This window comes from Phacochoerus africanus, chromosome 16 (genome assembly GCF_016906955.1).
Source record: "Phacochoerus africanus isolate WHEZ1 chromosome 16, ROS_Pafr_v1, whole genome shotgun sequence".
Classification (NCBI taxonomy): Eukaryota; Metazoa; Chordata; class Mammalia; order Artiodactyla; family Suidae; genus Phacochoerus; species Phacochoerus africanus.
Genome location: NC_062559.1, coordinates 28,591,609 through 28,606,522, shown reverse-complemented (window position 1 = coordinate 28,606,522; position 14,914 = coordinate 28,591,609). Strand labels below are relative to the sequence as shown.

Genomic DNA, 14,914 nt, shown 5'->3' with positions numbered 1-14,914 from the left:
TTGATTTCTTCTACCGATTTCTAAGTTCTGAGACCTCTCCCATGCCTGCCTGGCTGCATAAGCAGAAGTGGACCTTGGTTTATAGACCAAGTGAACATGTGTGTTTAAGTGTCTGTAAATTCATATAGTTTCAAAATCCCTTAGGAAGATAGGATTATAAAAGAAATCCAAGGAAAATATATGGACAAAATAGGAATTTGTTCTAACAAGTTAATTATTACCCATAACCTTATCATTTAACTGTTTAATAGTATATTTGTTTATAATAAAGGATATTCCAAGGAGTAAAAAAAAAAAAAAATCACTTCCCACAGTTTACAATGATTTCAGTTTCTTTATCCTAAGCTTAGTGGGATTTGATACATATCCACAAGGGGCTTAAAATGTAGCTATATTTTATTTCTTTTTTTTTTTTTGTCTTTTTGCTATTTCTTTGGGCTGCTCCCACAGCATATGGAGGTTCCCAGGCTAGGGGTCCAATCGGAGCTGTAGCCGCCGGCCTACGCCAGAGCCGCAGCAACGCGGGATCCGAGCCGCGTCTGCAACCTACACCACAGTACAGGGCAACGCCGGATCGTTAACCCATTGAGCAAGGGCAGGGATCGAACCCGCAACCTCATGGTTCCTAGTCGGATTCGTTAACCACTGCGCCACGACGGGAACTCCTATATTTTATTTCTTAAAAAAAGATATAAAGCAGGAATCTAATACACAGCACAAATGAACCTTTCTACAGAAAAAAAACAAACTCATGGACTTGGAGAACAGACCTGTGGTTGCCAAGGGGGAGGGGGAGGGAGGTGGGAGTGGGATGGACTGGGAGTTTGAGGTTAGTAGATGGAAACCATTGCATTTAGAGTGGATAAGCAATGAGATCCTGTTGTATAGCACAGCGAACTATATCTAGTCACTTGTGACGGAACATGATGGAGGATAATGTGAGAAAAAAAACGTATACGTATATAAATACATATGTATTTATGACTGGGTCACTTTGCTATACAGCAGAAGTTGACAGAACAATATAAATCAACTGTAATAGAAAAAATAAAAACCTAAAAAAATTAAAAATTAAAGAAAGAGTACTTCCTAAGAAAAAGATACAAGCAAAATTTTAAAATTTAGAAAACTGATGGTAAGTACATAGATGTTTGTTCTGTTATTTAAAAAATATTATTCTGCCTGGAATATTTCATAATAAAATAAAGGAACTATAGCAAGATGTCTAGGTCATTCATGGCTTCTTCTTTTTTGTTGTTGTTGCCAAAGAAAGTATTCATCTTTTCTGGAACATTTAGAAAAAACCTGGATCCCTATGGACAGTGGAATGATCAAGAAATATGGAAAGTTGCAGAGGAGGTAAGGATACTAATAGAATTAATTTTGAAAAAGCTAGCTTATACACAGGCAAGAGTGTTGTCATGGCTGAGATAACTTTGCACACTTACCTCTGTGCATGTGTGCACATTGTACACATGTATTACTTTGAAACGGAAAACTAATAGGCCTGGAACACCAGTTCTTTGGATTAGACCTACCCCTAGCCTCAGTGGTAAGTCTTCAACTATCAGGTCTCAGAGGTAGCATTGGCCTTCTCCCCCACCAGTGTGCATCAGTGGGACACGAACTAGGAGATACCCGGACCCCTGAAGCACACAGGAGTTATTCCATACACAGAGGATCGTCTCTTTACACCCTCTCATCTACTCCCTGTCTGGATTCTGAAGCTTTCCCAGCACAAGGAGGAGGCTTTGCCTCAACATCATATGCTTCTCTGAGAAGCGTAGGTTTAGCACAAAAGGATGGTGATCACTCTAGAGCACCTGTATTTTAAGAATCATCCATTAAAGGCTTGGGTGTTCTGTTAAAGGAGCCAAGAATTGCATTCTAGCCGATGGCTAGTCTTCTCTGAAGTCTGCAGGAGTCAATTGTCCTCAGGAACGATGGCTATGAGTGCCTCTGGGCAAAATGCCACCTGACCTAGATGTGACCCGCTCTATTCCTTGAGGTCATCAGGATGGATGGATTAAAATGGAGTCTAAATTCCTAAATCATACCCTGTATTTACACAACAGGTGATTCACTAAGTGAAGGATTGTATGGAGGAATTTAGGATTTGGGCAGAGCCAGAATGGAATTCTTGGTTCCATTTTTATTATTCTAGTTTATTAAACTTGATGTTTACATCCAAAGGTCTGGATGGTACAAAACGACAATTATAGGATCTAGGAACATTGAGATTCAAAGGTCTTCTTAGAGAACAGTGTATTCGACTTTTTCAAACACTGGGTCCTTGTTGTAAAGCCCAATTCTGTTTATCTCAAATGTTCTTTCCTTTTCTGCCTCCCTTCAGAATGGATGTTGCCAGAAGCTTTGAAATGCTTCTGCGTGTTAAACACTCACCCACTGAAGTGCCCAACCTTAACATGCCCCTAATAAAATTCACTTAGATTAACCGTCTTCATTATCAAAGTTTCCTTATTACGGAACAAACAGGGTTTTTTAAAGAAAACATTAACTAAATTACAAGTGACACATTTAAAGGGCTTTGATGTGACTTCAGAGAAAGAACTATAGGAACACAATGTGGTGGGAGAGAAACTTTGAAAGGAAAACTAATATTAGACTTTGTAAAACCTGAAAGTATTGCCAAGTTATAATAAAATGTACTGGAAATCAGATCATAAAAATAATCTAAAATTCTAGAAGACATGGTTAATATTTTAAATACCTATATAATGTAAAAATTTTACCTGTTTAGATTTTTATTTGATCAGTTCATATTTAGGTATATCTTTTCACTGATCCTTTTAAAAATACGTCAGTTTGTAAACATAGATGCTACTGCTATCCTTACATTCATATCATGTGTTTGAGTAGCAGTGATAAGTTTTTATTGTGGAGGCCTGAGAATAGCATACAGACAAATGAGCAATAGCCCAGAGAAGCAGGAAAGGCACTGGTTTACAAGTGATGGGGCCTGGACTTTAGTCCTATGTAGTTGATCATGTTATTTGCCCAAATAGGACCTTTTTGGGATATATCAATTTCTCACCTGCACAAGATACTGGGACAAAAGGTATAAACCAGGACTGGCCTGGGCAACCTTGGATTGAATGTCATCTCATCTAGTCCTTTCTGTGTGCTTGGTATGACTTGTTTCTCTAGAGGGAAGGGAACTGAGTAACAGCAGAAAGTCAACCATTTGAATCTTATCTCAATAACACTTTGTTCATTACCCCCTTTTCCCTGAAATGGAAATCAAAAAGCACTCCAATGACAATGTCAGGCCAAGAAGCACTCCATCTCTACCTTGGATTTGGCCCCAGACATGAATGTGAAACCTTATCTTTGCGTATCTAGGCTGGATCATGTGAAGCCATGAGGATCATGCTTAGTTACCAGCTGGAAGCAAAGCTGGCCAAAGCAGCTTCTTGGCCCTTTGTGCCCTGGTGCTGAATTTCTTTTGCTTTTTTTGCTTTTTTTTTTTTTTTTTTTTTTTTTTTTTGCTTTTTAGTGTGAAACCCATGCAGCAGGTGGAAGTTCCCAGGCCAGGAGTTGAATTGGAGCTACAGCTGCTGGCCTATGTCAGAGCCACAGCAATGTAAGATCTGAGCTGCATTTGCAACCTACACCACAGCTCATGACAATGCCAGATCCTTAACCCACTGAGCAAGGCCAGGGATTGAACCTGCAACCTCATGGTTACTAGTCAGATTCGTTTCTGCTGAGCCACTGGAGAAAATCCCTCTAGGTTCTTAATTTCATCTTGGCACTTCACAACTTATTCTATGGGTGAATTTAAAGCAAGTTTAAAGGAGGGAAAGAGAGTTTCTATCTAAGATCTAGAGCTGAGAAGGTCTAGTTTCCCCATCTCAAAACTACTCAGGGCCAGGTAACTTCTCCCTAGGAGCACTGACTTTACCAGCTGTGTCTGTAGACCAAAGAGAATTCCAAAGGAGGCTCAGTCTTGAAGGGAAGAAAAAAATAGACCCCTAACATTGTGGTCTAATAAATTGGTAGGGTTGTTGTAAATTTTCAGGCTAATACATATCTTGGGCCTAGCCTAAGGTTTGGCAAATAAGAGTTAGTAAATAAATGCTAGCTCTTAGAATTATGTTTTCATGTGGTCTTCACCTGGCCCTCTTAAAGTTGCTGTTTGACACAATCCTAATTGTTGTCTTGCTTTACTTGCTCTTCCTGGGAAATGTCATGCATCCTCTTAGCTCTCATACCTCTGTGCTGATGATTCCCAAATCTGCCTGTTTCCAGAGCTCCTACCTGACATCTCAGCTTGGACAAACACCTTATGTGAATAAGAGAGCATCTTAGCTGCCCCACCCGCACAACTGTCCTGTGTTCCCAATCCCAGAGAATGGCATCACCAGCTTCTCGTTGCCTAAGCCAAGACCTGGGGCTCATCCTTGACTCCCAATTTCTCCACCTGTCTCCACATACCAAGCCCTGTCAAGGCTGTCTTCTCCAAAAATCTAGAATGTATTCACTTTTCTCCATCCCCATCTAACAGCACTAGTAATTTTCATGTGAATTTTTGAAATAAGCTCCTGTCTTGTTTCCCTCTTATTGGCTCCTATAGCTCATTCTGCTCTTTGCAGCCTTGCATCTGATCCCTCGTTTCTCCCCTTCTTGTGGTTCCTTATTGCCCTTTAAAGGCAGCTTCTAATGTCCTTCGTGATTTCATCCTTGCCTGCTTCTTGAAACTCCCACCTCAGTTCCTCCACTGAGCAGTATCCAGCTGTAGTGAATTTCTTTGGTTCCTCTAAGGTGCCATGTGCTCTCTGTTCTCCAGAGGCTTTTACACATGTTCTATATGTGGGACATCCTGCCAGCTCTCCACTGTCTGTGCCTCCTCATTATCCAGGCCTCTCCTTACACATCACTTCTTCCCAGATACCTGCCTGATGCTCCAGGCCTGAGGCAGGAGCCCCTCCTGGGACTATCCTATTCCTCCAGCCCTTTCACAGCTTCCTTCACTTAGGAGAGAGGTTTACTTCTTAGCTGGTCTATGTCCTCCACCAGGTTGTAAGTTCCTCCAGGGCGGAGATGATTCGCCGTGGCATTTCCAGAGCTTAGAGTCGCATTGGGCATGTGGATGGTGTTCACTAAACAATAACTGAATGCATGATTTGATTCACCTATTGAAATGAATAAATAAATAGTTCATGTGTAATGTATCATGAAATAGCCTTGTGATTGGTACACAGCAAATGTCACCATTAGTCATGGGGACACTGAGCCTGAAGATATCTGGGGGACTTGGCAGAGGTGGGTGGTAGACTCAGAAACAGCAGCATCCTTGACTTCTGGTTCACAGGCTCTCTCAGCACCTTGAGCAGCCCCAGTGTTATCTATAGTCTCAGGCTCTCTCACCAAAGTCTTGGAGTTATCCAGTGTCACCCAGGCAGCATGTCTGTTGGTTGTAGAATGGTTTAGAATGGTTTTAGAATGGAGACTTTTTGATAGTTGTTTGCTGTTTAGGATTACTTATAAAATAGTTTCCTTCCTTACACATCAATATTCAGGTAAGTTATTTTAGAGAGCAAGCTAAGTAGCAGAAGTAGGACCTCTTAAGTTGAAAATTTACCCTAGAAAAACCTGCACCGTATTTAAATGAATGCCTAAAGGAGTTGAGAGAGTCTATTTTTATAAGTGCTTGCCAATGGGCTGCTCGGTCCAACCACACTTCACTTCTCTGATTTTTTTTCATGTTTCCTTGTCACAAAAGCAAACTGCTCCATAATAACATTCCAGAGTGTAGCAATAGCAAAAATCAATATTTAGAAGAAAAGACCTGGTCCTTTACAGACTGTAACACATTTTTCAGTTTGATATGTCACAAAATAAAATTTCTTCTTTGTAAATAGCTGTTTGGAAGTACATATAATTTACTAGCTCAACCACATAAAGCCAGCAAATTCTTTTTTTCCTAAAGTTCTTTATATCCACAAACTTTTGATGCTCTGACTTATTTTTTGATGCTGAGTTGGAATGAAAATAATTAGAAATGTTTAGAGCCCAATAATTTTTAATTCACCTTAGTTTGGAGAGAGCTAAGCTAAAGTTTGTGTTTGATTTTAATCTATTGAAAAATGAGCACAAGGCACCAAGTCCAATCTCTTGGGGTAGAACATGATGGACGTTAGAATGAGAAAAAGAATATATATATATGTATGACTCAGTCACTCTGCTGTACAGCAGAAATTGACACAATACTGTAAATCAACTGTAATGAAAAAATAGTTTGTGACAGTAGTGTAAATAACATTTATCTTGGGAATATTTATGTGTGTGTGTGTGTGTGTGTGTGGGTACATGTATGTATTTATTTTTAAAGAATTCTGCTGTTAAAGATGACTAAGTTAGATGATCTCTATAGCAAGTTCCGCTTCAGTCTCTTTTTTCCCCCATAGCACTTTTCTCTTTCAACAGTAATTTCCCACTTATTATTTTCTTCCTGTCTGAACCATGAGTTCCTTCAAGGCAGGTCCTGGTATGATTCATCTTTGCATTCCCAGGTCCGCCATAGTACCTCAAGTTTAAGAAACTCTCTTTAAGAGTCTGTTAAGGAACATATGACTAAGCATCCAAACAATCACGAGGTTAATTTAAGCCATTCTTATCAGCACATGGAGTTGGTAACAAGAACTTTGTCTCTTTTTTAAGAAAACAATTACTAGTCTATCTTACTTCCCAGTTTCTCCCCAAAGACTATCACAATATCTGGCACATTTGTTAAATATTCACTGACTGCAGATTTAGAGTTTTACTAACGTATGTTGACTTTTCTCTAGTGAATATGATTTTAAAAGATTTTTACTATGATTGATAGTAAAACAGTAAGGCAGGAATGTGGCAAAATGAGACAGATTCATCTGTCTCACCATCACTCATTTTACGCCATTTTGTTTTCTAAATATCGATAGTGCTATATATTTAGGTACTTAATTGTTTCTGTTAAGAAATAATTTTATTTGGGCAAAAACCACATGCTTTGCTCAGCTCTTTATCATAGGAAAGTACAAAATATAACACACTAAAATAGCTCTCTCCCAGCATGACCTTAGGAAATTAGGGTATGATTGGTGTGACTCGAGAGAGACTGCATGCTGCAACATTCTCACCAGAAACTTGACCTTGTCCCCAGGGGCATGATATAAATGACTAGTGTCAGAATACTTCCTGCTAACTTTCTTTCCAAGGTAACTTGTAAAGGAAAGATCTTACAAATCTTATTGTCATACCAGGGAAATGTTTCAGTGACCTGGCCCACGTCCTGGGATTTCCCAGGCTCTCACTATACTTAGAGTTAGGCCTGGTGAGGTGCTTACCACATGCTACACTCTGTGGTGGGCTCTACCCACAGATTATCTCATTTCATCTTCATTACAAGCCTTTGAAGTCTATCCTATTATTTTCCCCATTTTTCCCCAGTGAGGTAAGTGAGACTTCCAGTAACATACCTGACATCATCAGCAAACCATTGGTGGAGGGCAGACCAAAAGCCACTTCTGTTTGACCCCAGAGTCTCTCATCAGTACTTTCCTTGATGCTTAATTTGAGTTAAAAAATTCTCAAATATTTCTGACTGACCTGAAATGAAATACTGACATATCTATCAGTGTTAAAGAACTTCTGGAGTTCCCATCATGGCTCAGCAGAAACGAATCTGACTAGTAACCATGAGGTTGCAGGTTCGATCCCTGGCGTTGCTCAGTGGGTTAGGGATCTGGTATTGCTATGAGCTGTGGTGTAGGCTGGCGACTACAGCTCCAATTAGACTCCTAGCCTGGGAACCTCCATATGCTGTGGGTGTGACTCTAAAAAGACAAAAAGACAAAACAAACAAACAAACAAAACCAACCTTCTTACATTACAATTTGTTTTTAAGGGATTTTATAGTCTCTTTTTTTAGTGAAAGAGTTTTTTTTTTTTTAATTGAAATCTAGTTTACTTACAATGTTATGTTAGTTTCAGGTGTATAGTAAAGTGATTCAGTTATACATTTTTTTTATTTTATTTTTTTAGTCTTTTTGCCTTTACTAGGGCTGTACCCGTGGCATACGGAGGTTCCCAGGCTAGGGATCTAATTGGAGCTGTAACTGCCGGCCTAGGCCAGAGCCACAGCAACTCGGGATCCGAGCCACTTCTGCAACCTACACCACAGCTCACGGCAACGCCAGATCCTTAACTCACTGAGCAAGGCCAGGGATCGAACCCACAACCTCATGGTTCCTAGTTGGATTCGTTAGCCACTGAGCCACGACGGGAACTCCTCAGTTATATATATATTTTTTCGGATTCTTTTCCCTTATAGGTTATTATAAAATATTGAGTAGAGTTCCCTGTGTTATACAGTAGGTCCTTGTCGGTTATCTATTTTATATATAGTAGTGTGTATATTAGTCCCAAACTCCTAATTTATTCTTCCCCCCCTTTCCCCTTTGGTAACCATAAGTTTCTTATCTATGTCTGTGGGTCTATTTCTGTTTATTGCATCTTAAAGATGAGAAAGCAGAGGCAAACAGATAAGTGAAGTGACTTGTCTTAAATCACATGCATATTGGAGGAGCTAAAACCAGCACTCATTCGCTTACCATTTGCCATTCTTCCCTAAATTTGGATTTATTTATGATTCACCGAAACTGTGTTTGTTTGGTTTGGCCAGCATTCTAGGAGCTTAGTACATATTTGTTGAACAAATGAATAATGTGTTGAGGCTGACAATGTGTCTGGCATTGGCACTGAGCTAAGGAGCACAAATCTTTACCCTCAAGCAGCTGACAGTCCAGCAGGGGAATTTACATAAATGCTTCTGTGCCTATGTACCTGACTGCCCTAAAGGATGATAAGGAGTGTCGGGAGAGTACTCCAGGCAAAGCAATGGCACAAACCTGAGAAAGTCAAGGTGTATAGGCTGTGTGTTTAGTACCGCTGGAAGTAGAAGTGGAGGAGGGGGCTCAATTCTGGATGCCTTAGGTGCCACGTGAGAGGGTTCGATTATTCTGTATGAAGAAAGCCACAACAGGATGTAAAACAGAGATATATATGGTCAAACCTCTCTTTTAGAAGGATCCCCAAGAGGATGTCAGGTGACAAATTGTCCACTTGAGATCTACAGCCTGAAGTTTGAAATAATAAGGGCCTGGACTACGGTTGCTATAATAGGATTAGCAAGGAGGAGGTGGAGGATACCAGAAGTATTTGGGAAGAGGTCCAGGGCTGCAGAGAAAGATGAAACATCATTGGCTTATTGGTGGTAGTTGATACCCCAAGAATGAATGAGATCTCAGAAGGAGCATTTGGAAAGTAGGGAATGAGGAAAACTAATGCAGGAAGAAGGAGAGTTGTCTACACAAGATAATAGGAAGAAATGGTCATTGAGGTTATGGTTTCTCATAAACCAAGGAACAGATGTTTGAAGAAGAAAAAAATGTTCTGTGGTCTCAGGCAGTGGAGACAACAGGTGCATAGTCATTATTTAAGATTTCTAGATGACAAAGGGGGTAGATATTAAATAACAGCTAAAGGAGAAGCTGGAGGCAAGTGGGAGGGAGATTGTGTTAAGAGGGGAGAGACGTAGTAGGTTCACAGGCTGAAGCCAAGGAAAACAAAAGATGGAGAAAGAAAGAGAACAAGTCCTCCAGCTTATTGCCCAGTAGTCCTTGTTCCCATTCTTAGCTCCTTGGATCCAGAATTAATTTTATGTTGGAGTCTGCCAGGATATGTTAGAGTAGTCCCCTTTGTTTAATTAATATGTTTCCACCCCCTACCATCTCAGAAACTCTTTTCAAACATTAATGAATTTTCACAAAGTGAGGTTTCTTTCATGAGAAACTGTGACAAGGAAAGGGGTATTGTCTGCAATACATATCATGAGCTCACAGTTAATATTTGCTGAACAAACATGGCAATGTGGGCCATCCATGAATTCATCACTGAACTCATGAATGTCTTTCATAAGGCCATTATCTCACTCTGCCTGTGTTACAGATAGGTGGGAGTGCATCGTACCTTCCAATACTAAATCCGGACTTCCCCAAGATAGGATATAATTACCTATGTATCTCTTTAGTCCTCAAACACTCAGCAATACTTGGCACAAAATATATATCAATGTATATTTATTTGAGTAAGTGATGTGATGAGGCAAGGTTTTATTTTTATCTTCTTTGGGAAGAATGAGTTTCTATATCTCATTTGCATTTTCAACCAATTAGCTTCCTTTCCAGCTTAAAAAAATAAGCCATTGACCCTAACACAACTCTCATATTTGACCCCAACACTTAAGCATCTTTAAATCTCCAGTAACATAACAGCTATGTCAACTCTGGTTATTTTTACTTCATAGTGTCATCAATTTCTTAAAATCAGTTTGTACAAATTAAAGAGATGAAGAGTGAGTTGCCACAGGCTGTTTTATGTACCTTCTCAGTAGATTCTTTTATACTACCTTTCATGGTCTATTATGACAGAAATGGAAAGTAGTATAAAAGAATCTGAGAGTAACTGCATTCTATATGTATCTTTTCTAGAAAGCACTCAATTGTATTGTAACTATCTAGGTATGTTTTTACAAACCCTAATCTTTGCCATGGACCATTTGTCATTTCTTCAACTCCTTTTGGAGAATCTGACACATAATAGGCACTCATTTAAAATCTCATGAAAGAAAAAGTACACAGCTGAAACAATCTGTAGACCAATGTTTTAAAGCTGCAAGATTATGCAGAGTCTGTTGTTCAGTTAAACCCAAATAGCAGGAGTGGTGGTGGGTTGGTATGAAATTTAAACTTTGAGAACTCCTGTGTATCTTTTCAGGCTGTCAGCCTCTTAAGTGTGTTTAACCCTGTAGAATGTGAATTCCTCCTAAGCACAGTGCTTTTCATCTTTCTTTTATGCAGGTTGGACTCAGATCTGTGATAGAGCAGTTTCCTGGGAAGCTTGATTTTGTCCTTGTAGATGGGGGTTGTGTGCTAAGCCACGGCCACAAGCAGTTGATGTGCTTGGCCAGATCTGTTCTTGGTAAAGCAAAGATCTTGCTGCTGGATGAACCCAGTGCTCATTTGGATCCCATGTGAGTTTCAGAATTCCTGCTTTTTAATAACCCGGTGGGAGTGGAATCATTGAAGCCTGCTTCATATTGACACAAATTTCTATCAGGCTATCATGTCTGTAAGTGGAGGACCACCCTCTAGATATGAAATAATGACCCAGTTTAGCAGTTATTACTTGCCATGAACACAAGTGTTTATTTCCTAGTGTAAGAGCCACATGTTCTCTTCTGAGTGTGAATTTGGAATTTCATACAAAGTCTTCCCCCTTATCAATGTGTGATGAAATATTCAGTTAGGCATGGTTGGATCCTTATGGTTTTCCTTACTATCCCATTTATACACTAGAAAATACTTATAGCACAAAATAAAGAACTACTAGTGATTTGACATAATGAAAAATACATTTATTGGGGAATTTTTTTTTAATTTCTAAATTTTTTCCAAATATTTTTCTTATTTATTTATGAAAGCTTAGAATCTATCTCATGGTTGGAAAGCTGATTGTGACTGACTCTATCTCAACATTATGTTAAAAGTATTTGAGGAAAAATGAATGATTTAAAGAACTAAATTGATAGAACAATAGGTATGTTATCAAGGATAGAGACAGACTATTATTGTTCTGTAATGTTATATGTGGTATTTTTTTTTCTTTTCTAGAACGTACCAAATCATTCGAAGAACCCTGAAACAAGCATTTGCTGATTGCACGGTAATCCTCTCTGAACACAGGATAGAAGCAATGTTGGAATGTCAACGATTTTTGGTGAGTATTTATAATTTACCTAGGATCTTATGTCTCCTTTGATTCTTGATAATAATTTCATATGTGAAAGTTCCTGCAAGTCACAGCAACGTACAAGCTCTTCCTTAAAACATGTGGCATACAGCTCCCAGCTTTACTCAAAATACCTGCTCAAGTTTCTTACTTTGATCTGTGTAATAATGTGAGGTTGGAATTCAGCAACCTCTAAAATAGCGGCATAGTACTAAGTGACATTAACAAATTGGAACAGCTATACTTTTTGAGTCTTTTATTTGGGGATCAAGGCATGAAAAAGACTAAGTCCTGATGCTTTCGGTAACTAAATCTCTCTTGGATGGGATCCAGGAGGACAGGCCTGGATCATCTTCCAATCTGCTGTAGGATTTAATGCAGTAGTGAAAGGTTTATTTCATTTTTCTAGCCATTTTTTGGAGCTCAGCTTAGTGCCTCTCCCACCCTCCTTCTCATTGTACTTTCAAAACTGTCACAGATTCTTTCAAGTGATGTTTACAAATTCCCTCAGGTTTAGTCACAAGGAAATTCTGAGGATGAGGTGGACTCATTTCTGTTAAGGCTTTTGAGGCTCCTGGAGGTAAATGCTTTCCCTGGTGAGGAATGTTATTACCACTATTATTACTAAGCTTCAAGTGACACGTTAGGGGACCGACTCACAACCTCTTTACAGACTGTGAGCCTGTAAAAAAGGTGCCGCAAACCCAGGCACATCCTGACCCGTTTGGAATTGCTAAGCTTCCAACCCAGCGTTTAACTCTTGATGGTACTGCGGACTCACAGTCATTTTTAAGGTAATGCATAAGGGATCTACCATGAATAACTCTTGTTTTCCAAGGCCCCTTCGTTCCTCTAAAGTTCTCTGAAGAAGCACATTGTTCAGTATCTTATCAATTAAAAAAATCTTCCAGCTTCTAAGTAGAAAATTACAGCTCATTCCACAAAGGGTAGATGCTCTGTTAAAGGAAGAGGACTCAGCTGTGAAGTGAACCATCTCTGCCTGTTCAGACGACAAGCCTCTGGACGCTGTGTGTTCTTTTTGGCTTCCCTCTTCCTCTGAGCTTGTGCCACTCCTGCCTTGCTGTGGTTCGCCCTGCCTCCTTGTCCAAGATCTCACTAACGGCCACTTCCCTAGGTCATAGAGGAGAACAAAGTGCGGCAGTATGATTCCATCCAGAGGCTGCTGAGCGAGAAGAGCCTCTTCAGGCAGGCGATCAGCCCCTTGGACCGCCTGAAGCTCCTCCCGCACCGGAACTCTAGCAAGCAGAGGTCTCGGTCCAAAATCGCAGCTCTGAAGGAGGAAACAGAAGAAGAGGTGCAAGAAACAAGACTTTAGAGAGCAGAACAAATGTTTGCTTGGGACGCTCATGCCTGGAGTTGCAGGAGGAAAGAGTTTCTGCTTCAGAGTACTAGGATGAATGATTTTTTTTTTTTTTTAAAAAGAAAAACTTTTGGTAAGAGGAATTAATGATATTCATGTGGGTCTGGATAAATGGCTTTCCGGCAATGGCCAAATTGTGTGAAAGGTACTTCAAATCCTTGAAGATTCACCACTTGTATTTACAAACCAGATTCTCCTGAAAACTCTTTCCTTTGGTAGTCATTAGAAAGGTGGCTGTAAACTTGAGCCGTTTTAACTCTTCAATGTGCTGTTTAGTGAAATTTGTCCATTTGTATTGTTGGAGAAGAACTATAATCATACTACCTAGAGATACAATTAAATAATGATAACTGGAAACTTTAGTGGTTTATATAAGTTTATATACCTTTCTCTTCACTCTCTCCATGATATTTAAAAGCACATGTATTATCTGTTAAGCATTCAGACTGTCCCACTTCCAAGCAAGTGGTAGAATGGTGTGAGAGTCACAAGAGAGCCCATCAAAGTATGTACCACCCAACATCTGAGTATTGGTCAGGGGAGAGAACTTCCCAGTCCTGGAAATGAGTTAGTACCATTCAGCAATACACAAATTCAAATAATTCAGATAATCAGGGAACATCCCTTCTCTGAGAAATGGGTGGTTACAGACCCATGTAGGGAACAAGGATATAGCTCCCTTGATTTGGAAGTGAACGTGTCTGCTGCCAGTAAGTAACAAGCTCTTAAGACTTCTGAACTGAAGGATGGCTAGAAAAATGCTTTAAATGCAAATTGCTGCAGGAAAACCCTTCTTACCACAGAAGCTCCAGGCAGATCAGCTATGGGCACTACAGGTAGATGCACATGAAAGATCTAGGTATATAGAGGGTGATGGGGTGTGTTTTCAGGCTACCTGTATGCACTTCATACTGTATATACTAAGTGGGAGAGATAGTAGACATGCTGAAATGAGTCAATCATGAATTAGTTTTATATCCTTCTGTTTTATAATTTTGTGATACAAATGAAATTTTCTCTAGGAAATTGTATTTATTTTTAATAATGTTTCAAACTCATATAAATGGCTGTATTTTAAGAATGATTATATTATGAATTATATTTGTATAAAAGATTTTTTATATTTGAAATATTAACTTTTTATGGCACTAGCTATTTTTACAATACGTTATGTTAAAACTGGGAGGGGTGGGGGGGTACTGGCCAGGGTCTCTGGATTATGTTGATAGCATAGAGAGAAGCATTAGGGCTCACACAGATGTTGCACACACCTGTGTGGTTCCCTCTTAGATGCAGTTCTAAAGAAAACGGTACCACAAAATCTGACCACTCCTATTAAGGATACACTGCCTTCTCAACTCCAAACTAACCCTTAAGATTGCAATCTATTTATTACTGTAAGAAAATATCATGTGTCAATAAAATCCTTGAAGCTTAGCCGTTTTCAGATGTGTTCATTAATCGTGTCTCATTGACGTCTTACTTCGGTCTCTAAGAAACATGGAACTCAAAATATGAATCTTTTCTTTAGGTATAGCTTCTTGAGCATCCCACTTGAAAGAAGACACTCTAAAAAATATTTATTTTTTTAATTGTGGTAAAGTATACATAACCTAAAATTTGGTATTTTAACCATTTCTAAGAATACACACAGTCCAGTGACTATGTACATTCACATTG

At 39.3% G+C, this 14,914-nt stretch overlaps 1 protein-coding gene across 1 annotated transcript in view; it reads left to right on the top strand.

Annotated features, from left to right (window-relative positions):
* CFTR (CF transmembrane conductance regulator) overlaps positions 1 to 14,671 on the top strand; it is a 184,657-nt gene extending 169,986 nt beyond the window's left edge. Inside the window, exons 24-27 of the mRNA XM_047763595.1 lie at positions 1,270 to 1,359; positions 10,923 to 11,095; positions 11,736 to 11,841; positions 12,989 to 14,671. Coding sequence (XP_047619551.1) covers positions 1,270 to 1,359; positions 10,923 to 11,095; positions 11,736 to 11,841; positions 12,989 to 13,189 — 570 coding nt within the window. The 3' untranslated portion in view covers positions 13,190 to 14,671. The remainder of the gene's footprint in view (positions 1 to 1,269; positions 1,360 to 10,922; positions 11,096 to 11,735; positions 11,842 to 12,988) is intronic.
* The last annotated feature ends 243 nt before the right edge of the window (positions 14,672 to 14,914 follow it).